The sequence below is a fragment of the Staurois parvus genome, unplaced genomic scaffold (assembly GCF_062004578.1).
Source record: "Staurois parvus isolate SC_StPar_1 unplaced genomic scaffold, SC_StPar_1.0 ptg000074l, whole genome shotgun sequence".
Lineage (NCBI taxonomy): Eukaryota > Metazoa > Chordata > Amphibia > Anura > Ranidae > Staurois > Staurois parvus.
In genome coordinates, this window is record NW_028317870.1 from 1,998,371 (window position 1) to 2,024,278 (window position 25,908).

General features: G+C 43.7%; 1 protein-coding gene across 1 annotated transcript in view; it reads right to left on the reverse strand.

The window, feature by feature from the left end:
• PIK3C2B (phosphatidylinositol-4-phosphate 3-kinase catalytic subunit type 2 beta) overlaps positions 1-25,908 on the reverse strand; it is a 343,678-nt gene that overhangs the window by 29,323 nt on the left and 288,447 nt on the right. Inside the window, exons 23-26 of the mRNA XM_089669402.1 lie at positions 25,404-25,513; positions 23,765-23,966; positions 23,182-23,306; positions 21,564-21,681 (exon numbers count right to left, since the gene is read on the reverse strand). Coding sequence (XP_089525528.1) covers positions 21,564-21,681; positions 23,182-23,306; positions 23,765-23,966; positions 25,404-25,513 — 555 coding nt within the window. The remainder of the gene's footprint in view (positions 1-21,563; positions 21,682-23,181; positions 23,307-23,764; positions 23,967-25,403; positions 25,514-25,908) is intronic.

Below are 25,908 nucleotides of genomic sequence, written 5' to 3' on the forward strand. Positions count from 1 at the left end.
GCTAGATGCATAAGGGTACCATTAAGAATTTGCAGAAGTGTCAACAAGCCCTAAAATGAAGTTTGTGAGCCAAAGTTCAGTGGTCTGTAGGTTGTATCACACAGCTCAGTAGTTAGTAATGCAGACTTCAGAGATCAGTAGTTTGCTTGTATGGTAGAGATCTCTTCCTTACAAACCAGTGATCTCTGAACTGTGTTGCTAACTACTCAACTCTATGTTAATAATGAACTCTGCATTGAGAGTTCAGTAGTTAATAACACAGAGTTCAGCAGTTAGTAACGCAGAGCTCAGAGTTAATTGGTTTGTAGGGCAGAGAAGTCAGCCTATACAGAGTCTTTCCATGATTATATATAGCTGGCAAAATCACTAACAGGATCCCTAGCAGAAGGCAGTATGAAGCAGCATTCACATGTATTCAAATACAGTTAACCAGCTTGTATTCAATGTTTAAGAGCTGAGTACTGACAACCTCTGATATGTAGCTGCTGACAGAAATACTGTACACTGTGTACGTCTCTGCTGGCTTGTATGGAGGAGGGAGACTTTGCAGACACTGCCACAGACATGGCAGCAAGCACCAGAGAGGAAAGTTTCACAGGCCTTAGATTTTACACACACATCTTCAAAGCATGAACCTGGGAGCTCTGTCTCTCTTTGCCTGTTGACTTGTTGCGCTGAAACTGGAAGCAGAGTTTTATACTTTTGCCACGGCACCCCTGAGGACTCTTTGTGGCACAACAGGATGCCATGGCACCCTGGTTTTAAAAGTCTGCTCTAGTGAACCTACCTGCAGGTTGTGAATATTTAGGTTGCTGCCACTAAGTATTGTCAGGGGTTCCATAGCCAAAGCATACAGACCTGGGGACTAGGGGCAGCCATGTCTGCTGTCTCTATAAAAGGTAAAATGGAGTTGAAAATATGCTGTTGGCAAACACTCTAACTGTGGAGGCCAAGTATAGGAGCCTAATCCATGTCATAAATTTAGGTCCAAAGCCAAATTTAAGTAAAGTTGCTCAGAGGTATAGTTATTACACAAAATTAAATGTTTTCTCAGCATCTAAATAAAGACAATACCCTAGAACCAATATTGTCAAGTTGAACAGAGAGAAGCGTGAATAAGTGACAGAGATTGATTTCAGTACCTTTGCACGCATAAGTCCTGAATAATCTTTGTGAACTGAAACAGAAATAAGTCTCCCAGCCAAGACCTTTGCCAAGAATTTTGCATCCATGATCATGAGGAAAACTGGTCTATAGGAGGAGCACAGGTGCTCCTCCTATAGACTAGTTTTCCTCCTGATCATGGATGCAAAATTCTTGGCAAAGGGTCTTTCCCAGCTTTGGGTATTACCCCATTATAGCTTATATTAGGGAGGGCATTGATTTGGAAGGCATGCAGCAATGACTTAAGTAAATGGGGAACAAGAATGTCAGCATAGTGTTTGTAAGATTCAGCCAGGAGTCCATTAGTTCCAGATGTTTTACCTGACTGAAGTGATGTAGCAACATGGAGCAATTCATCTGGGTTGATATCAGCTTCCAGATTAGTGTACTGGATGTGACATCTAGATAGGTCTCTAGGTCACTTGGTTTGCATACCACCGTAGAGAGTGTGTTAGAATGGAAATAATTGATCCATAAGCATTCCACGTTCCGCAGCCACAAGTATACAAGAGGTGTGTATACATGTGGCTTTGCCATGGGGAATACCTCAGCCACTTAGGATTGTCAGTGTGCAGTGACAGTTTCCTGGTGGGATAGCTCAGACACATTCAGGCTAGGATCTGAACACACCATAGCTCCTCCCCCCTAATAAGAGTGTTGCAGCCGACTTTAAGACCTATAGATATTCATTAAAGCCTGAAAGTCAGAAAATTACGTTCTGCTAGGTCACTTTAGACTGGCCCCTTTTGCAGGTATAGCTATGTAAAACATTAAAAAATAAGTGCCTATACTGTTTACAATTCAGTAATACACTGTCTCAGGCTGCTCTGCACATGCTCATTTTCTCTCTAATTTTAGGCATTTTTAGACACTGCTGAATTTGTAGAGGCCGATTTCCTGACAACCTTAAAGCTCCCTATCCTTTAGAGTCCATTCACACTTATGCGACTTGTCATGCGACTTTGGGGTCCACAGTTGCATGACAAGTCACCCCTCATGTTTCCCAATGAGTACCAATCATATCCGTGTAACATCAAAGTAGTTCCTGCACTACTTTGGTCCAACTTTCATGTGACTTGAGGGCCATAGACTTCAATGTAAATCCTCCAAAGTCGCACCTGGAAGTTGTACATGTGACTTGTGCGCGACTTTGTACAGCAGAAACAATTACCCTTGGTCAAAGCCAAAGTCGCACTCATCCAAAGTCACATCAAAGTCGCAATGAAAATCACAGGATTTGAAGTCGCACAAATGTGAATGGACCCTTACAGCCAAGGAAGTTGCTTCTGTTTGATCTGCAACTGACAAGGTGCTGCACATGTGACCAGTTATGATACCAACCATTTGATAGTTTGACAGTTTGGTTGAGGACACAAGCAAATGTGACAGCAATCCTGGCATTCCAGGAATATAACTGTTTTTTGAAACTGTTAAATTGATGGGTTTAGTTCTGCTTTATGATTTACTGCTGTTCAGGGACTCTGGGCTTCAGCAAATGGCAGCCTCCAGCAAGAAGAAACAGGAACAATGCTGGAGGCAATTTACAGCACACACTTATTTTGGTAGCATAATTATTAATGGGGAATGTACGTTGCTAAAGAACATTATTTTTTTATCAAGTTGTTATGGGTAAGGTTCCACTTTAAGGTACATCTATTATGCCCTTTCCATGCTGAAGCACTTTTTGTATTTTTTGCACACATTTAAATAATCATTTTAGGTCTGGAGATTATATAAAGACCCCAAAACATTATATATTTTCTGAAAGCACAAACCCTAATGAATAAAATAGTGATAGCTCCAATTTTTTTATGTTACATGATATTACTGCAACACTTAGAAATGTCATAATCTCAGTAAAAAATACACTAAAGGTAATTTTAGGGCACAATATATTGCACAATTTTGATAAAAAAATGAAAGCTGAGGTTGTACTGAGTAAATAGATACCAAACATATCAAGCCTTAAAATTGGGAGTGCCTATAAAACAGTGACAAATTTGGTACCCTAAATTTTCCACAGGCAATGCTTTAAAAGCCACTGCAAGTCAAGAGTTTAGAGATAACCATGAATAATGTGCCTAGAATTATTGCTCTCACTCCGGCGTGAACAGTGATATGTAATATGTAGTGCAAATGCTGATTTCACGCATTGGCGTCCCTGACGCATGCATTTACAGTTGTATGTGTTAGTGGGGTTCAAACATTTTTGGGGGGGGACCTATAGGGCTTAGGTATGCCTTTAATTTTTTACTGAACGTTTTCTCATCACATAGGAGAAAAAAGTCCCCTATGTCATGTATTTTTTAGTGACAGTTTCTCTAAAAGACCCCTAATGTCTCACCTGTCCTGTGAAGCTAATGCAGTGCAGAGTGCACGCCACTGGTCTGTAACAGGAAGGGGAGATCAGCAAAAAGATGTTCACTGATCTCCCTGCCCTCTGCCCATTGTCACACACCATGCTGGTCCCAAGCGGAGCCCAGAAATAATGGAAGGGCACATGTGGGTGAGAACAGCACTTACAGTGGGGCAAAAAAGTATTTAGTCAGCCACCAATTGTGCAAGTTCTCCCACTTAAAAAGATGAGAGAGGCCTGTAATTGGCATCATAGGTAGACCAACTATGAGAGACAAAATGAGAAAAAAAAATCCAGACAATCACATTGGCTGATTTGAAAAGAATTTATTTGTAAATTATGGTGGAAAATAAGTTTTTGGTCAATATCAAAATTTCATCTCAATACTTTGTTATATATCCTTTGTTGGCAATGACAGAGGTCAAACGTTTCCTGTAAGTCTTCACAAGGTTGGCACACACTGTTGCTGGTATGTTGGCCCATTCCTCCATGCAGATCTCCTCTAGAGCAGTGATGTTTTGGGGCTGTCGCTGGGCAACATGGATTTTCAACTCCCTCCAAAAGGTTTTCTATGGCTTTGAGATCTGGAGACTGGCTAGGCCACTCCAGGACCTTGAAATGCTTCTTACAAAGCCACTCCTTCGTTGCCCGGGCGGTATGTTTGGGATCATTGTCATGTTGGAAGACCCAGCCATGTTTCATCTTCAATGCCCTTACTGATGGAAGGAGGTTTGCACTCAAAATCTCACAATACATGGCCCCAGTCTGTCCTGTACATGGATCAGTCGTCCTGGTCCCTTTGCAGAGAAACAGCCCCAAAGCATGATGTTGCCACCCCCATGCTTCACAGTAGGTATGGTGTTCTTTGGATGCAACTTAGCATTATCTCTCCTCCAAACACGACGAGTTGTGTTTCTACCAAACAGTTCTATTTTGGTTTCATCTGACCATATGACATTCTCCCAATCCTCTTCTGGATCTTCCAAATGCTCTCAGACGGGCCTGTACATGTACTGGCTTAAGCAGGGGGACACGTCTGGCACTGCAGGATCTGAGTTCCTGGCGGCATAGTGTGTTACTGATGGTAGCCTTTGTTACGTTGGTTCCAGCTCTCTGCAGGTCATTCACTAGGTCCCCCCGTGTGGTCCTGGGATTTTTGCTCACCGTTCTTGTGATCATTTTGACCCCACGGGGTGAGATCTTGCGTGGAGCCCCAGATCGAGGGAGATTATCAGTGGTCTTGTATGTCTTCCATTTTCTAATTATTGCTCCAACAGTTGATTTGTTCACACCAAGCTGCTTGCCTATTGCAGATTCAGTCTTTCCAGCCTGGTGCAGGTCTACAATTTTGTTTCTGGTGTCCTTCGACAGCTCTTTGCTCTTCACCATAGTGGAGTTTGGAGTGTGACTGTTTGAGGTTGTGGACAGGTGTCTTTTATACTGAACTTATACTTAAGTTCAAACAGGTGCCATTGATACAGGTAACGAGTGCAGGACAGAGGAGCCTCTTGAAGAAGGTACAGGTCTGTGAGAGCCAGAAATCTTGCTTGTTTGTAGGTGATATACTATAAGTATATACAAATACTTATTTTCCACCATAATTTGCAAATAAATTCTTTTCAAATCAGCCGATGTGATTGTCTGGATTTTTTTTCTCATTTTGTCTCTCATAGCTGAGGTCTACCTATGATGCCAATTACAGGCCTCTCTCATCTTTTTAAGTGGGAGAACTTGCACAATTGGTGGCTGACTAAATACTTTTTTGCCCCACTGTATGGGGTCTTGTGGAAGTTAAGTGGCAGCTTCACAGCCACTGGATCGTTTCCATCTGGCAATCGACATTTGGCTTGTCAGATTTACACAAACTCCATAAGATGCTTCCTGTTAGGTCTTGTTACACATGTGTTTGGTAAAAATGTGCTGCTGAGCCACCTTTTAACCACCTTCCCCCCAACAACTCCCCTTTATGCTACACAGGCACTGCCACCATAATATGTAGTATGATGGTGGCAGCTGTGAGTTTTACACAACACCCACAACCATTATACTATGGCAGCAGTGCCTTTGCAGTAAAAGGGGGAGTGGTTGGGGTGAGGTAAAAACTTGGCTCACCAGAGCATTTTTACTGACCCCCAAACACAAGTGTCACTGTGCTTATGATCATCATCATGGTCATCATGGTCATAATAATGATCACACAGTACAGCAGGTGCTTTATAGCTGTCTGTCTACAGTAGGACTGTATCTCTGTACCTTCCAGAAAGCAGAAATTGTTAGCCTGCCTGTGCACTGGGATCCCAGTGCTGCCCGTGCCCTTGGCCACTGCTCTCTTGAATTACCTCCAGCTGTCCGACTACAGCCTCTCCCTCCACTGTCCACTTGCTGAGTACAGAAGGGAGAGCCAGAGAACGGCTGCAAGCAGTTGCGGCTGGCTTTTATGATCAGCATTGGGAAGCACGGCAAGGAGAGACAAAGCTCTAAATTGGAGGGTAAAGGAGAGGTGTTGTGACTGCGAGTTTCCACCAGGGGGAGTGCTCACGGTTGTTCTTGCTTGTGCTTGCTCTTTTTGTTTTCGGCCACTAGAGGGAGTGCAGCCAGAAACGGAAGTTGCCCAGATTTCGTCTACCTGGAGGCCAGGACACACATGGGCTGCTGCTGAGAGATCTTTTGTGGCCGGCACACAGAGCGGGCTATTCTGTAGGGGCACGCCCTGAGGAGGGAGCGTGGACCAGTCAGTCAGTAGCCGCCCTAAGTGACTCATAAGGCAGCATTTGCATCGAGTGTTTTTTCAGCACACTACTTACATAGCTGTATCATTGTGATCTGTGTTACTAGTGGAAGTGCACAGGTTTGCGCTGAAGTAATGTCTTCCAGAAAGCGGAGTGGGGGAGGTGCAGCAGGAAAGGGCATTAATGTACCACCGACAGGTCCTGAGGAACTTAGCCAAAGGTCCGCTGTAAAATCCTCTTCTGACAGGCCAGAAGCAACTGGGCAGTCTGAGCCACTGCATCTATCTGGCATTGTGGCTACTACTGGGGCTTCTGCCTCAGCATATGTAACCAAGGATGATCTTGCTTCAGCCTTAGCAGGTTTAAAAGATCGCTGTGATGATTGCATCAGTTTCTCAGGGGACTAAGAAGTGGGACAGATCCCCATCACTAGAACCAAAAGGATAAGCTGGAGAAAGGTCAGGCAGTAGAATTTCTGTCTGAGGAGTCACAGCCTGAGGAGAAGCAAGCAGTCTCTGCCTCCCAGTCTCAGAGATTGTTTAGTCCAAGACCTCACAGATATGGTACGATCTGGATTCAGCCTACCTTCGATAGAGAACTCTGAGGTTATCTATTCTTTCCTGGCTCTATAAAGATTCCACAGAGTGCTCAGACCTTTCCGGTGCATCCTCTTCTGGAGCAAATTATGTATGCTGACTGGGATCACCCAGACAGGGTTTTTGTTCCACCAAAGATGTTTTTTGCTTAGTACCCCATGGAACAAAGGTTTGTTAAGAAATGGGGGTTGCTTGTAGTGGATGCAGCTGTTTCATCATTATATAAATCTTTAACATGTCCTGAGGATAATGCACAGGTTTTAAAGGACCCGGCGGATAAGAAGCTGGAGTCTCTCCTTAAGGCCTCCTTCTCCCTGGCAGGATCTGCTGCACAGCCAGCTGTGGCAGCTATTGGCATTTGCCATAGTCTTTCTGACCGCATCAAGCAACAAACTGGAAGACCATCAGTGCAGGGGGAATGCTCGGCCGAGGATTTGGAGGATGTTCTGCATGCTTTGTGTTTCACAGTTAATGCTCTTAAGGATTCAATTCAGAAAATTGACCCTCTTATCAATGCACATATGCAGAGTTTTGTGGCTGAAGAGTTGGTCAGCAGAACTGACATGCAAAAAATTGTTGGTAGGTTTCCCTTTTATGGGGAACGGCTGTTTGGGGAAGATTTGGACAAATATATCCAAAAGATTTCAGGGGGTAAAAGTACTCTTCTACCGTCTAAAAGGAAATCCAAATGCCCTTCTTTTAAGGTGTCAGGGGCTTCGGTTGCTGGGACCTCATCTACCAGGCAGTTGTTTCACCACAGACAGGTCCCAACCTCCAGGGGTAGATCTCAGAATCAAAACCCAAGGAGACCCAGGGTGCAAAAGTCATCTAAAACAGATCCAAAGTCCACCTTCTTAAGAAGGGGCACCCCCACTTGTTCGGGTGGAGGAAGGCTTTTGAATTTTGTAGCAGCATGGAGGGCTTTAACCCAATACAAATGGGTCATTTCCATGAGTTCTCTGGGGTACAGACTGGAATTTCAAATATTTCCCTCTCCCCAGTGTCTAAGATTAAATGTACCAATAAATTCAGAGAAAAGAAGAGCTTTATTTCAGGCACTCTATTGCCTATTGGCTCAAGTAGTAGTCATGCTGGTTTCAGCAGGCGAAAGGTTTCAGAGGTTTTATTCAAACCTGTTTACAGTCCCAAAACCAAATGGGGATGTCAGGCCCATTTTGGACTTCAAGGGGCTAAATCAGTTTCTAAATGTCTGATCCTATCGTATGGAATTGGTTCGGTCAGTAGTGGCCTCCCTACAGGAGGGAGATTTTTTAGCATCCATAGACATCAAGCACACATACCTGCATGTACTAATATTCATTCCTCACCAAAGATTTCTGCTGTTTGTGGTAGAGGCTCAGCATTTCCAGATATCCTTCGATTCGCCTCTGTACGAGATTGCTGGGGAAGATGGTGTCCAAGTTCGAGGCTATCCCCTATGCCCCATTCCACTCCAGACCTCTGCAAGGGTACATTCTCTATGTTTGGAACAAAAAGATAACTCACAGTTTGGAGAAGGGAAGATCCTTCCAGCCAGTGGTGTGACAGTTGGTAACCACCAAGCCTTTCAGGTTGGGGGGCCATTCTGGAGGAGGCCACAGTTCAGGGAACATGGCTTCCATGGGAAAGGGTTCCTCCCATCAATGTCCTCTAACGTTGAGCAGTGAGGCTGGCTCTAAAGTATTGGACATCTAGGCTTCAGGGTTGACCTGTAGGGATTCAGTCCGACAATGCCACAGCAGTGGCATACATCAACCACCAGGGCGGTACCAGGAGCTGAGGTGCTCAGAAGGAGGTGAACTACATTCTTACCTGGGCAGAGAGAGAAATGTTCCAAGTCTGTCAGCAATGTTCATTGCAGGTGTGGAAAATTATTTCAGTCGCCTGCAGTTGATTCCAGGAGAATGGGATTGCATTTCGACGTTTTCAAGGAAGTCTGCAGTGACGGGGTTGCCCGGATGTAGATCTAATGGCACCCAGGTTCAACAACAAGGTCGACCCTCGTGTGGCAGGGGTAGCCGCCTTAGTGATTCCTGGGAACCAGTTCTCACTGATTTATGCCTTATCCAGCTGCTGCTGCATCTCTTACGCAGATTTCGGGAGGAGTCTATTCCAGTGATACCACGCTGAGCAAACCCTTTGGCGCTATATAAACACTGTATAATAATAATAATACCGATTGCTCCGGCCTGGCCCAGGAAGGCCGGGTACGCGAACATAGTGATGATGGCAGTAGACGGGCCCTGCTATATTGGCCAGACCTGTAGTCTCAAGGTCCTATATTGCACCCAGCTTGAATTTCACTTTGCTAAATTTGACACGTGGTTATTGAAACTCAGATCCTGAAGGATAGGGGAGTGTCAGATTCTGTCATCCCAATCATGCTGGGTGCTAGAAAGGAAGTTTCTAGGAACATTTATTACAGAACCTGGAAGGTTTACATTGCCTGGTGTGAGGTTCACAAATGGCACCCACAAAAGTATGTGATTGGCAGGATTCTGTCGTTTGTTAAAACAGGGTTGCAGAAGAATTTGGCAGTTGGTACCACTAAGGGCCAGGTTTCAGCATTAGCTATTTTTTTTCCATTCTTTGGTCTGCACTTTTTTTTTTTATAAGGAGTGATGTGTACGGCTCCTCCTGTCAGGTTGCCTTTGTATGCTTGGGACCTGAACTTGGTTTTAGAGGTTTTGCAAAACCCACCATTTGAACCTATTAGAGAGATTCCACTGGTCCTGTTGATTTGTAAGGTGTTGATTCTAGTGGCAATTACTGCTGTGAGATGGGTGTTGGAGCTAGCAGCTCTATGTTGCAGAGAAACATTTCTGGTTTGCATCATGATAGGGTGGTGTTGCAACCTCATCCGTGCTCTTTACCAAAGGTGGTTTTCTTCTCAATCAAGACATAATTCTGCCTTCATTCTTTTCTAGGCCTCAGTTAGCAAGAGAAAGATCTCTGCATACCTTGAATGTGGTTCATGCTGTAAGGGTCTCCTTGAAGGCGACAGCACAGGTCAGATGCTCTATTTGTGCTGCCAGAGAGGCATAGGAAGCGGCATCCAAGGTGTTATTACTCATTGGATCCACCAATTGATCATTCAAGCCTATGGTTTGAAAAGTAAACTCCAACCCTTTTGGGTGAAGGCATACTCCACCAAGAGTGTGGGGGCATCTTGGGCAGTCCACCATCAGGCGTCAGTGGCTCAGGTTTGCAAGGCCGCTACATGGTCTTCAGTTCACACATTCACAAGGTTCTGCCAGGTGGATGTCAGAGCCGCAGAGGATTCTGCCTTTGGTCGCAATGTTTCACAGACGCCTGAGTAGGTCCTGAGGGATTGACTGTGGCTATCATGGTGTCACCCTCCCTTCAAATTTCTTATTGCTTTGGGACATCCCACATAGTCATGAATAGCATGCTCTGTGTCCCATGATGTACGATAAAGGAGGTTTGATTTTTTTCTACATACTTACCTGTAAAATCCATTTCTTGGAGTACATCACGAGACCCCCACCCCTTTCTGGAATGTCACTGCTTGCTGCAAAAACTGAGGTACTTCCTGTATAGGAGGGGGTTATATACAAGATGACCTCCTCCCTGATTAGTCGGCCAGTGTCCATTCACCTATAGGTGGTCTATAACCCACATAGTCAGGAAGAGCTTGCTCTGTGTCCCGTGATTTACTCCAAGAAATGGATTTTACAGTTAAGTATCCAATTTTCACCCAGTTCAACAACAAAGCTGCTGGGCCCCCATGTTGAGCTGATGGTGGCCTCAGCCCAGTACAGGAAGGCAGGTTGTATTGCCTTATTGGCAGCCCTGCAGGTGATTATTTGGTCATGAGGACCATAGATTCTGGGTATAGGCTTAGCAGTCATCTGCTCCCTGATCAGCCATGCAAAGTTTACCACACTTCTCCCCATAAATTCACTGTGTTTGGTTAAGACATTTTTTTTGTAAGCTCAGTGTGAATTTGGGAGACTTCTCAAAGGAGAATCATAAGTATGTGGCAGGGACCTGGGTACTGCCCTAAAACGTTTCTCCCGAAAATGTTGTCCAGCTTGTGGATATGCACCACGTATTGTCCATATATATATATATATATATACACAGTATGACTTTGAAGCATCCTACAGTATCAAAGGGTCAGCAGATCCTGTCCTCTGAGTCACCAGAGAGTTTGAGTTCTAACAAAAGTCAGCCATTATTCTATATACCCCAGGGTAGGATTACAATGGAGGCAATAGTTGGAAGTGAGGGGGTGGTGGAATAAGCGAAGTCATTTCTAGAGAAAGTTTTATATGAAGCAGTGTGAAAAGAATAAGCTATAACCATATCGGCCCACTTGGGAAGACCTAGGACATCTCCAGGGGGAGGGGAGAAATCTATCGAAGGCTAGAGAAGGTGTCATATTGAAACCCCCATTACCAGAACCCTGTATGCACGCAGCATACTTGGCCACCTGAGACATAATTCTATGTAACAGTTATACATCAGTGGGGGGAGTCATGTTACATATAAAAGCACAACTTCCATCTGAAACAATAAGATACCTGCCCTCTGGATCTGAGGTGAAGTTAATTAGGCGGAATGCGGTCGATATGTGTTTAAGGATGCTCACCCCTCACACATGGTTAGAATAGGTAATATGATAGTGTAAAGGAACACAGGGTTTCTTAAGGCTCAGGTATTTCCCAAAGTATAAATGTGTTTCCTGGAAAAGCACATATAGCGGTTATACTGCTTAAGATAGGTAAAAGCCAGAGATCAATTTATTTCAGAGTTAAGACCTTGCGTATTCCATCTTAAACGCACCAATTATTCTGGTATGGATAATTAGTTGAGAAGAGAAGCAACAGAGATATATAATGGAGGATCCCAGAGGGAAGGCAGAACACATAAATAAATGCACATGTGAGAATTTAGAGATTTGCAGGTGGAAACCTGAAGGTACTGAAAAGTGTGGAACATGACACAAACAGATACGCAACAAACAAAATAGCCCAATGGCTTGCCCTGAGAACAACCCAGCATCCTCTGGGGAACAGGAGAATGCTTCAGATCCTAAAATTATAAACATTTTTGCGAATTCCACTTGGGCTTGCAGGACCTGTGAATTGACCTGGGGATAACAAGATAAACAAAGGAGGAGTGCGTATGTCCATTTTTAGGGGAATGAAGCCTATTACTAGAAAAGGAGGTAGTTTACGTGCCCTTGGGTATTTCTAAGTGTTACCTCTGCTAAGAAATATTACAAATATCATAACAATGCTGAACGAATGTAAGTATGCAGTTGGTCAGCAAGGACAGTTCTGCGTAACAGAAGAAAAATGTTCTACAAATAATATACCATGATTTAAGTGTAGTGGCTCCTTCAAGAGACAGGAAAAGGAGGTGACAATGGGAGTATTAGAAAAGGTATGGACATGCCATCTGTGACCAGGTAGCTTCAAAGTAAAAAAAAAAAAAAAGGTGGTTTCAGTATTGAAGATTCAGGTCACAGCAGCAGGGGGATTTCAACAGAGCAATATCTCTGTGAATCACACTGAGGTATTGTCTCATCAATATCATAGTTAAAAAGATTTAACCTTGCAAGGTGGGAGAAGCGTAGGTATGAAATGCTGAGGGTTTCTTACTCCACTGAGTCCAGCCAGGTAGATGCAGTCTCTGGAGTAGTGAAGAAAATATTTTTTTTTTTTTCTCCATCCTTAACTGGAAACAAGCTGAATTTGATAATTTTTGGCTCGCAGTCAATGGTGTCACAAGAACAGCATTGGGTGTCCATGGAATAATCTGGAAACATCATCTGTTTCACAGTTTCGTAGTGGAGCTCTCCTTTATTTTTGTTTTTTTTTAATCTTTTATTTAATTTTTTTTTCTAGTACAAAAAAGGAACATCAAATACTCACAAGTCTAAACCAAAAACAAACACAAATAACAACCTTTTCCCGTGTATCCAAATTACATTGTACAAAAATTCCCCCCCCCCATTCCCCTTTTCACACCACATTCCTAGTTCCCAACCTTTTTCATCATCAATCTATATCTGTATTACCGTATTTGCCGGCGTATAAGACGACTGGGCGTATAAGACGGCCGCCCTACTTTTCCTGCTAAAATTTAGTGTTTGAGCTATACTCGCCGTATAAGACTACCCCTCTTCCAATGCACACCAGTGGCAGGAATAGTGCCCCATCATTGGTATCAGTGGCAGGAATAGTGCCCCATCATTGGTATCAGTGGCAGGAATAGTGCCCCATCATTGGTATCAGTGGCAGGAATAGTGCCCCATCATTGGCATTAGTGGCAGGAATAGTGCCCCATCATTAGTATCAGTGGGAGGAATAGTGCCCCATCATTAGTATCAGTGGGGGGAATAGTGCCCCATCATTGGTATCAGTGGCAGGAATAGTGCCCCATCATTAGTATCAGTGGGGGGAATAGTGCCCCATCATTGGTATCAGTGGGGGGAATAGTGCCCCATCATTGGTGTCAGTGGGAGGAATGGTGTCCCAACATTGGTGTCAGTGGGAGGAATGGTGTCCCATCATTGGTGTCAGTGGGGGGTGGAATAGTGCCCCATCATTGGTGTCAGTGGGGGGGGGGGATAGTGCCCCATCGTTGATGTATGTGGGGGGAGGAATAGTGCCCCATCGTTGGTGTCAGTGGGGGGGAGGAATAGTGCCCCATCGTTGGTGTCAGTGGGGGGGAGGAATAGTGCCCCATTGTTGGTGTCAGTGGGGGGGAGGAATAGTGCCCCATCGTTGGTGTCAGTGGGGGGGAGGAATAGTGCCCCATCGTTGGTGTCAGTGGGGGGGAGGAATAGTGCCCCATCGTTGGTGTCAGTGGGGGGGAGGAATAGTGCCCCATCGTTGGTGTCAGTGGGGGGGAGGAATAGTGCCCCATCGTTGGTGTCAGTGGGAGGAATAGTGCCCCATCATTGGTATCAGTGGGAGGAATAGTGCTCCATCATTGGTATCAGTGACACCAATGATGGGGCACTATTCCTCCCACTGACACTTGCTGACCCTGTTCTCGTATGGTGCTGCTGCAGCCAGCATATGTGGTTGCAGCAGCACCTCTACACTGACCACTTACCTGCTGGTCCTGCACTCGATTTTCGCGGGGCCGCTCGGCTCCACCCCCTCGCCGGTGATTGGCCGCCTGTGTGCCTTTCCTGAGCTACAGTTCTGGCGGCCAATCACTGGTGAGGAGGCGGAGCCGAGCAGCCGCACGAACATCCAGTGGCCGAACTGAAGGCGCAGCCGCGCTTCCTGGACTGGATCGTCGTGGGACCGGAACCAGGTAAGAAAAAGCCGCTGCCCACCCCTGTACTTAGTGTCCCTTCCATTGGGGGAAGGGGGGGGGGCGGCGGCGGCAACGCGCCGCCCCCCTAAAAAGTGTCAGTATGCCGTATACCGGCGTATAAGACGACCCCCGACTTTTGAGAAGATTTTCAAGGGGTAAAAAGTCATCTTATACGCCGGCAAATACGGTACTTTCTTTCTGTCCTCTGTTCTCTTTCAGGCGCCCCTTAAAAGCTCCCCCCAATGCTCGTCCCCTTATATTCCCAGCAAGTCCAAATATCTTTTAGTTTGTTTTAACCACCTCCCGCCCGCCATATAGTCCAATGACGGGCGCAAGGTGGTTCTCTTATTCTGGGAGGATGTCATATGATGTCCTCACATTCTCAGCGCGCAGCGCGGCTATTGGCGGTGCGCTGTGTCCCTCGGACACAACGGATCACCGATCACGGAAAGAGGCGAAGATGTCGGCTCGGTCATGTGATCAGCTGTGTCCAATCACAGCTGATCACATGTAAACAGGGAAATGCCAGTTATCGGCATTTCTCTCCTCTCGAGCTGTCACGCTGACCTCTCGAGAGGAGAGGCGGTAATCGGCTTTCCGCAGAGGGGACATGTACACTGATCATCAGGGCACGGATGATCAGTGTAGCCCCAGCAGTGCCACCTGTCAGTGTCCATCAGTGCCTTGTGTCAGCGCTCATCAGTGCCTTGTGCCAGTGACCATCAATGCCACATATCAGTGCCTACCAGTGCACATCAATGCCACATATCAGTGCCCGTCTGAGCTGCCTTTCAGTGTCACCCATCAGTGCCAGTCAGTGCCACCTATCAATGCCAATCAGTGCCACCTATCAGTGCTGCCAATCAGTGCCACCTATCAGTGCCAGTCAGTGACGTCTATCACTGCCGTGTCAGTGCCGCTTATCAGTGCTGTGTCAGTGCCATGTATCAGTGCTGCCTTTCAGTGCCCATCAGTGATGCCTGCCAATGCCCATCAGTGCCACCTACCAGTGCCTCCTCATCAGTGCCCATCAGTGCCACCTATAAGTGTCCATCAGTGCAGCCTATCAGTGCCCACCACTACAGCCTCATTAGCGTATATCAGTGAAGGAGAAAAATCACTTATTTACAAAATTTTATAACAAAAACTAAGAAAAAATGTTTTATTTACAAAATTTGCAGTGGTTTTTGGTTTGTTTAAGAAAAAATAAAAAACCCAGAGGTGATTAAATACCACCAAAAGAAAGCTCTATCTGTAAAAAAAAAATGATAAAAATTTCATATGGGTACAGTGTTGTATGACTGCGCAATTGTCATTCAAAGTGCGACAGCGCTGCAAGCTAGAAATTGGCGTGGGCAGGAAGGGGGTATAAGTGCCCTGTAGGCTAGCGGTTAAAGACCAGCCAATTACTCCATGTTTTCCTGAATTTTTCCATTTTATCCTCTTCCATATGCCACAGCTCCTCCATCCTATAAATATTTTCTACTCCATTTACCCAGTCCTTCATACTTGGAGGATCAGGGGCAAGCCAGAATTTAGGGATCAGGTCCTTAGCCGCATAAACTAGTACAATACCTTATTCTCACGCAGTTTTATCAAAGGTTCAAACTTATAAAATAAACAAGTCCACGGGTCTCTCGGTATATCAATCCCACATATTTCCTGGATATCTTGTAACACTCCCTTCCAGTACTCTTGTATTCTTGGACATTCCCACCACATGTGTGCCACGGTGCCCTTTCCCCCGCATCCTCTCCAACATAAAGATGAGACCTCTACTTGTTGTTTATGTGCTTTACTCGGTGTGATATACCATCTAGCCATACATTTGTAATTAATTTCCACTGGGTTCATATTTATTGCCTTGTGTACCAGTTTAAATAAATAATTTTTTGGTTGTTCATTCAACTTTGATCCCAACTCCCACTCCCATTTTTCTAAGAACTGAGGAGGATCAGTACTTTCTATATCCATAAGGATCTTATAAATCTTAGAAGTGCCCCATTTAGGGGGTATACTTACATTCAACAATTTCTCAAATGGGTACTGATCCTCCAACAGCCTCATTGGTTGTGGGAGTGTTGAAACGAAGTGAGCTGATTGACCATACCGCCACTCATTTAATGTGAAAAATAAATCTTTTTTTCCCTTAGTTCAAAAAATTGTACAACTTCCTCTCACTCAATATATCTTTTAAACATATATTCTGGTTTTTAATCCATTTCCCGGAAACATTATCCTTCCCCGATGGGAAATAATCCGTTCCCGTCAAGGGGATCATACCCAAGTTTTATTTCGATCCCTTTTGTTTGTGCAGTCTATTACACATGCTAAAAACTTTCTCTGTCAGTGAACAAGTGTTCCTATCTAATGTGCGAAACTTACGTGGAACCCAAACCAACTTCCCTAACTGTGCCTTACTCAACTCCTCTTCTATCTTCACCCAACTCTTCCTTTGTGAATTGAATACCCAATCCATTATTTGTGAAAGTATCACCGCTTGGTAATAACTCTTAACATTTGGCATCCCCAACCCCCGGTTCTCTTGTATTTATTGATGACGTGACTGCTGACAAAAGCAGCAGGATGAATTCTGAAGTGTTTCGGGCAATATTATCTGCTCATATTCAGCCAAATGCTTCAGAACTCATTGGAAGCCGCTTCACAGTGCAGATGGACAATGACCCAAAGCATACTGCAAAAGCAACCAAAGAGTTTTTTAAGGGAAAGAAGTGGAATGTTATGCAATGGCCTAGTCAATCACCTGACCTGAATCCGATTGAGCATGCATTTCACTTGCTGAAGACAAAACTGAAGGGAAAATGCCCCAAGAACAAGCAGGAACTGAAGACAGTTGCAGTAGAGGCCTGGCAGAGCATCACCAGAGATGAAACCCAGCGTCTGGTGATGTCTATACGTTCCAGACTTCAGGCTGTAATTGACTGCAAAGGATTTGCAACCAAGTATTAAAAAGTGAAAGTTTGATTTATGATTATTATTCTGTCCCATTACTTTTGGTCCCTTAACAAGTGGGAGGCACATATGCAAACTGTTGTAATTCCTACACCGTTCACCTGATTTGGATGTAAATACCCTCAAATTAAAGCTGACAGTCTGCAGTTAAAGCACATCTTGTTCATTTCATTTAAAATCCATTGTGGTGGTGTATAGAGCGAAAAATGTTAGAATTGTGTCGATGTTCCAATATTTATGGACCTGACTGTATAACAAACAATAGGGGGGAGAGTGGGCAACCCTGTCTGGTTCCATTATACATTTTAAAGGACTGAGATAGTAACCTGTTGACCTTGACCACCGCTAACGGGGCACTATAAAGCCCTTTTATCCACTTCATCATTTTAGGCCCTAAGCCTAATTCTTCTAGTGTGTACATCATAAAGCCCCAATTAAACCTGTCAAAAGCTTTTTCGGCATCTATTGACAGGAGTAATGCTGGCAGTTTTTCTCTTTTTACCTTTTGTAAGGGGAGCAATCTCAAACCATTGTCCCTCTCCTCCCTTCCAGTGATGAATCTACCTGATCCAGATGTATCCACTCTGGCAGCAGATCCTTTAATCTATCTGCCAGCTCCTTAGCATACAGTTTAGTATCGACATTTAATAAAGATATTGGCCTATAGCTGGCTGTCAGGGCTCCGGGTATGACCAGAGGTGTGTGGACTGACACAGGGAAACGCAGGCTTCAGGTATAGTGTAAATAAGACAATTTATTAAGACTAAACAACACAAACGCAGTGCAAGGTAAACATAACACAGTGCAAACAACCCAAACTCCAACAGATAATCATATATACAAATCAAACGTAGTCGGGCAGGCCGGGTCGGTAGCAAACGGGCAAACGGTACCAGGAGCGAGCAGAAGAGTGGTCAGGAATAGCCGAGGTCAGGACAGGCGGAGTTCGTTCAGAGTCAGGATCAAAGCAGAGTCAGGATCAGGCAGGAAGCAGACAGGATGCAGGTACAGGGGCTCATGGGAAACATACACCAAGGCACTGACTGCAAGTCTGGCCATTCCTTAAATACACCTCCTGCAATCAGCCTCAGGTGATGGCTGATTGCAGGAATGAGCTTCTGGTTGCTGAGAGCACCCGCTGGCCACCCCTGGTACTGCAGCCCACATGGCAGATGAGTCCCACCACTAATGGTGAGTCCATTCCTGACACTGGCACACTGTGTACTATCTTTCCCTTCTTTGAGTATGATCGTTATATGGGCCCACAATGATTGCTGTCTCATTTCCAACCCTTCCCCGATTGCATTCATATAGCTACACATTCTAAGGACTAGTAGATCACAGAAATTTTTATAGTACCCCACCGTATATCCATCCAGCCCAGGACTCTTTCCTTTAGCCATATTTTTTTACGCCACATTCATTTCCTCCTGGGCAATATATCTCTCTAGGGCCTCTAGTTTTTCTCCTGCTATTCTTGGCAGCTCTACTTCCTTTAAATGTTTTAATCTCTTTTCTTTTCACCATGATCTCTGAGACTCACCTCGTACAGATGACTAAAATATTTTTGGAACCTATTAGTGATTTTGGTGTTGGAGTATACCATTTCTCCTTTATCATCCTTAATTTTTTCTATTACATTTTTTCATTTCTTTTCCTTTAATTTCCTCATCAGATATTTTTCAGGTCTATTCCCCCATTGGTATCTTTCTTTCGAGACCCTATTGAATACCCTTCTCCCCTCCTGTTCCATAAGATCTTTTAATTCTTCTCTTTTAATTATTAACTTCTGGTAAATGTCTGCACTTATCTTCTTTTTATGTAGCCGTTCTAACTTGTAAAGCTACTCCATCACTGCCTTTTTTTTTTAAGCTCCCATTGAGATCAGTATTCCTCTAATGTAGGCTTTATGTGCCTCCCATACTGTGGCCACTGACACCTCCTCCTTCTCATTAAGCTCAAAAAATTGCTCTATATCCCCCCCTTAATCTTTTTTCTAGTACTGGGTCTTGGATAAGCATCTCATTTAATCTCCACCATGAAATTTTATCTTGGTCCCCACCCACCCGTAGTCTCATTGTGATGGGAGCATGATCTGAAATAGACTTAACCTCTCTGTTGGCACTAACCAACCATTCCAATTGTCTACGTTTGATCATTATGTAATCCAGTCTTGAGTATGATCCACGTACGGGAGAGAAGAAGGTATAGTCTTTTTCTCTTGGGTGTTTAACTCTCCAAGTATCATTTAGTTGATCTTGATAAAGTAATTTCTCTAGAAATTTTAAAATCCTCCTCCCCCTCTCCTCTCGTACAAGCTGACGAATCTAACTGAGGATCCGTACACAAGTTTAAGTCCCCCGCCACAACTAGGCCACCTCTTTTAATTTCAGCAAGTTTTCTTAACACTCTCTCTAGGAATATAGCTGGATTTTGGTTCAGACAATAAATATTAGCTAGTGTGTATTCAACTCCTTGTAAATCTCCCCTCAGAAATAAAAATCGACCCTCTGGATCCTCCATTTTCCCTTCAAAGTAAAGCTCACCTCCTTTGCCAACCCTATCACGGCCCCTTTAACTGAGGAGTCTGCATAGTACCATGTTGTAGTTATAGTGCTAGTATTTACATTTGGTTGGGGGGTTTTGGATCCCCCCCCCTTTAGGCGATCTACTCTTAATTTCTCTTGAAGTGTTACAGTTCATTTTCTTCTTTTCCTATATATCAGGAAAACTGCACCCAGGTCAGCCCTCTTTTCCTTCCGCTAATAGTCCCAGAAAGTCTTTTTATACTTTAAGATGATAAATGATAGATAATATATGTTAGATGGTAAATAATAGATGGACCCTCCAATCTCCAAGACCACCGGACCCTCCAGTCTTATTCTTCTCTTCCTACACAGTAATCATTGCATACACCAATATACTGCAAAAATGACAGTTCTTAGAGAAGTTTTAACCGCAATCTGCAGCAACTCACCATCAACTTGCATGCCGCCTGTACGCTACTGTTCCAGCTTTCTCAGTTTACAGTGTTAGCTGTATTACACCAGCTGGAGGGTCCCCTCCAAGTCAGGGGTCTTGGGGTAGGAAAAAGGTATCTCCCGAGGTGGGGCGTGATGAAAAAATAATATGGTGTGAAGTGGGGGAGCTCCCTGTAAGGCTCTCTCAGTGTGAGAGCCACCGACTCTGACCCCGTTTTTTCCAGGCTTTATGGCCCCTGCTGCACAGGCGGTCTCCCAGGCACCTTCGGCTCCCTCCACCTTCCAGACATCCCCTCCTCTTCTCCGGTCTCCAGCCCTCAGTCCCTGCTACTCACCCGCAGGCTTCGCGGGACTCAGTAGACCAGGTGAGAACGCCGCTCGGGCAACTCCAAAACACCGACTCCCCACCAAAGTGTCCGGTCACTGGCCACTCAACCTCCCAGCCGCTCCACCCCAGGGCCAGGTAGGCTCTCGTTTTAGCTTATTTTGGCTTGTTTAGGTCCAGAACATAGGCGGGCGTCCGGAGCTCCTCAGCCACGCTGCTCACAGCGTCAGGATTCAGCTCTTCTCCCGGAGCTCTCCTTTAAACCTCAATTCGCAAAGTATGAAAACCCTGTTGCAAAAGTTCAGCAATTAAATTTGAAAGTGCTTGGAAAAGCTTCAGGAGGTCTGTGTTGTGCTGGAATATTGTAAGCCCACTTAATAGCAACAAATTTAGAATTTTCAGTTTTAGGAAAAAGTCTACGTCTAACAAGCTGTTCAGCAAAGTCAAAGGAATCTCATCTTTCTGTGCCCCAGGGAACCCCTAGATGCAGAGGATATTCTGATGGTTTCGGCATCCTCAGCTCTGGTTTCAAGGGGCTTATCTGTGGTAGAATCTGTAAGGAGTGTTGCAGTATGTTCCCTAATGGTACCCTCTTCAGCTCCCATGTGCTCTTCGCGGTAATGATCATGGAGGCAGCAGTGATGGTTTTAGCCCAGTGTGTCTGTAAGAAAACTACTAATTGCTTAAAATACAAGAGCCCCCAGCTCAAGCATTTGTTCTGTCAGCCATCTTGGATATTTTCTCACCCCCCCCATCCTTAGCTATCCAATAGGGGAAAAAAAGTTACCCTTCTCCATTGCACCAAAGTAAAAGAGTGTTTTGTCACGGAGTCCCCATTAGAGATATTTCCCATTACTTCCTGTGCTCAGAATAATTTTCTCATTAAGACAGGAAGTAAGAGGAAATCTCAAGGTCAGACAGAAGTAAAAAATGTCTAACAGAGTGTCTCACACATATTTGGTATACCTGCAGGAACATAAACCAATAAAAACATATCAACTCCCACTGCATGCAGTGATCAAACAGTATTATGCAAATTACACGGTGTTGCATCAGATAAATGTCCTTAAAACCATCCCTGACACACACAATACAATCAATAATGTGGCATACAAACAGCAAGCCATTTCTCCTCACCTCAGCTACCTGAGCAGCAGCATGGATTAAATGCCACACATATCCGTTTAACTCTTCCTTTCGACGCTCAGCTGCTGCCTCTCCTCGGGAACGGCCAATCACAAAGCGGCTTGGGAAGCTGAAAGAGGAATAAACCACTACATAGAACATTTCATGCAAATCCTTGATATGTATAACTGGCAAAAGTGTGCCCCTTCAGAACAGGCAAGGTTAGGGATAACAGAAATATTATTCGTGCACAGGTTATCACAGTACGCAGCATGTGCAGGATTGAAGTGTTGACATGATGGCAGGAAGTATATGCAGATGAGCAGTGCTGAGCATAGGGAAGCAGGCAGTATGTGTAAGAGAGGAGTGTGGAGTCTATGGTGGCAAGCGGTATGTATAGGAGAGGAGTGTAGAGGGTATAATGGAAGGCAATTTAAGCAGGTGCCCAAAAATGGATGTCTATCAGTGTGGAAATATGGCAGGATATCAGGGAACTGTGGACTGGTGACTACAGGGAGTGCAGAGCAGTCACAGGGGTAATTATAGACCAAGGACAGCAGGAACATTGGAGACAGTAAATTGGTAATGGCGGACAATGTTTACACAGTGGAAAGAACAAGGTACATAATATGTCAGTTATATCAACATAAACCAGCAGAAATTTGGTCCGTGTGTACAGCAGCCTGTTTGCCTTCTGTAGAACGGGCATGCTGGAAAAACATCTGCCGATGGGCATCTAATAAGCGCTTGCATCAATTCCCCCAGTCAGAACACAATAGCTCAGTGGGGAGATTTCTGTACTAACATCGTATAGTTAGTACAGAAACCTCTTCATGAGTGCCTCCATTTTTTTTCGTTCAGCCTGCTGGGCTGAACAATAAAAAAAACTCAGTGTGTACCAGGCATTAAGGTCTAATTATAATTAGTAAAAATGAGCAGAGGAAAAAGAGGTACCATTTATAGACTGATCCCATGGCTCCCACACATTGTTAAAACGGTCTTTCCAAATTGAAACAGAACAGCAGCCTCAAAAAGAAGCCATGGGTTTAGAGGCACTATAGAAGAAACCTGATTCCTACAGTTATCCACTGCCCATATTTGCTGATTATAAGCGTCACCCTACTAAACTTAAAGAACTCCAGTAAAAAAGGTAATTTAAAATCTGCTTTCATATAAGGATGTAAGTGAAAGGAGATGTATGGTACCACCTGGATCTCTCTCTCGTCTACAATTTACTGCGCATGGAAGTGTATGAAGGAAAGTTAAACATATGCTGCTGGGGATAAATGATTAAAACAAACCAGTTATAACTCACTCAATTGTTTCATGTTCTCCCAGTTAACACCAGCAGGGCAAGCAGGGGCCTCCCACAGATTGTCTCCTAGTTTGGCTTAAAAGTGTCACCTGATGTACCTTTAAGCCTGGTATGCACACATTGATTTTTTTTTTTTTTCGTTTTATCAAGCGGCTGAGCGAATAAAAAAACAAAACACAGAAATCACTGTACTAAGTGATGTTAATGCAACGATCCTCTCTCCTGCTGAGCCTACTTGCAAGTCTGTCCTATTGTTTTGAACTAGATTCTGATTTTCAAACATAATACTCAATGTCCTTGTATAATAAAACTTACCTGGGAAGCTGTGATGATGGGAAAAGAAGCCTTAGCTTGTTATGCAACTCCTGAAACTCCTCAAAGGACCTCTGAATATGTGTGGTTTCATTTGGACTTTCTCTGACTACTCTGATCACATATACCTGAAAAGATGAATAAAAAAGTTATGTACAGATATGCTGTATAAATATTTAATTCTAAGTAAATTAGGAAGCCATTGTAAAACAAAGGGTGTTTGTAACTGTGATAAACAAACAATGATCTAAAATAAGCAACTGTTAACAGTAAGATTGTGCTACATGTGAACTGTAGTAATTTTCTATATGCACGTTTTATCCTGGTGTCCTTGACATGTTTCTTCTTGTTTATAGCAACCAAATGGAGTTGAAAATCCAACTGATTGACATAGGATATAGTATAAATATTCTTCCACTAGCCAATGAGATAAATAATGTCCACAATAGCTGTATCCATAGGCCCCATTGTGAAAAAAAAACCAAAACAGTGGATGCTGCAGCTATGGTGCCCCATCTATAAACTGCAATAAAAGATGTCCTTCACCTTTCACCATCTTTCGGCATAATGCTAGGTATTTACTTACATATCCCTTATTAGGATTACATATCTTCTTATATCTAGTTAGAAAGATATCACAGATTCTCCCATCCATTTTCATTGTATAGATTTTTGGAACAAAGGAGAGTGTAAGCCGCTCATCTGAACCACTAAATTTCAGCTGTGCAAGATTGTGTATGAAAAAATTCAGCTTCGTAGCCACTGATCCAAGGCTGGATTCTATAAGACTGGGAAAAAGAAGAAAGATTAAGGAGAGAGACAAAATGTAAAACAGCCTAACATTTAAACGTTCTGATTCTCTGACAGGTAATTAACTTTGCTACCGGGCACTTTCACCCCCTTCCTGACCAGGCCAATTTTCAGCTTTCAGTGCTGTCAAACTTTGTTTGAATGACAATTGTGTAGTCATGCAAAACTGTACACATTTTTATCATTTTTTGAGACATATAAAGCTTTCTTTTGGTGGTATTTATTCACCACTGGGTTTTTTTTGCTAAACAAACCAGACCAAAAATTTTGAAAAAAAAATTTTTCATCTTAGTTTCTGGTATAAAATTCTGCAAACAGGTAATTTTTCTCCTTCACTGATGTGAGTTGATGAGGCTGCACTGGTAGGTAATGTAAATGTAATGTAAAACATCAAAACCCATAATCCATAAACCACAAAATCATATAGTGACCACTTATTAATTTATATGAAACAAAAAAAAAAGCTCATATCAATATAATATATAACCTCCAATCTCCAACATGTTCTCATGCAATATAATTGTGCAAAAATGTAAATAAAGTGTAAAATCCAAAGTTCATAGAATACACTTACAATCTCAAAGTATTCAAATGTGCAATCTTTACATTCAGTCTTCACATACCATGGGTGTAGAAAGGAATCACCCCTCCCCCCCTTTAAAATAATCACATTTTGATGCTTTGCAGTCTGAAAGGAAGACAGACACATTTCTTGTTTTATCAAGTTGTATTTTCTAGGTCATGCAAGGACAATTCACCTTTTTCTCCTTCAGTCACTATGTAGTAATTTTTGCTGTGTGCTTTGGGTCATTGTCATGTTGGAAGGTACATTTTTCCCACTGACAACTTTCTGGAAGAGGGCAGTAGATTTTCCTCAAGAATTTGACGGTATTTTGCCTCATCCATTTTTTCTTCTATCCTGACAAGTGCTCCAGTCCCTGCTGCAGAAAAACACCCCCATAACAGTATATTTTATCTTTTATGTCAATTTAAATTTCATGTAAAGTTGGTACTTTGATTGTGTGGTTTATGGATTATGGGTTTTGCTGTTTTGGAGTACTAATTATTTATGGCACAGCGCTGCAATCAATTCTTATTTATTTTAGGATTGTGTTATAGTGTTTTTTTTTCAGCAGCAGTGGAACTGGGTTTATATTTTGTGGCTGCACATTTTACTTTGCCGATCGCACTGTCACTTTATCCTGAGCATGGGAGTAGGGGAGATCCAATAAGGGCAGAATTAGCCCAAATCTGAATGGAGATGGAGCACAGTGAACCAGTTCCATCTGTATGCTACCATAAACCTGTAAACAAAGATTTATGAAGCTATACACTGAACTCTAGAACACTTGTTCGGATATCAAAAAAGGTGTTCATCATTGTCAAGAGATTCTAAACATTTTTTTTTTTATTACCGAGTGAAATAGGTTGTAGCATCAGCTTCAGAATCTTGTGGGCGCAAAGCATCATACACAAATTTCAAATCCCGCACATCAGATAGCTCTGGAATACCACATGACAACATCTAAAAGCAGAGACAGAGAACAGGCCTTAAAGTAAACTGTAAGTGCTCTTTTTTTTTTAAACAAACATGTTTTACTTATGAGCACTGTGCAATGGTTTTGCACAGAGGGGCCCCGAGCCTACTCCTTTTGGTTCCCCCACTGGCGCTCTTGGCGTGCCGCCATGGGAACCTGCATTCTATGGTAGCGCACCTGTGGGCTTGATCCCAAGCTGGGCTGTTGTGTCTACTGACACACATAGTGCAGCTCAGCCCCGCCCCGATTCCTCTTCTAATGCTTTGACAGACAGCAGCATGAGCCAATGGCTCCAGCTGCTTTTAGCCAAGCCTGTGACAGCAGTGAGAAGGGAGAGAAGAACTTAAGCTGGGCACAGCCCTAAATCGATAAAGGACTCGGG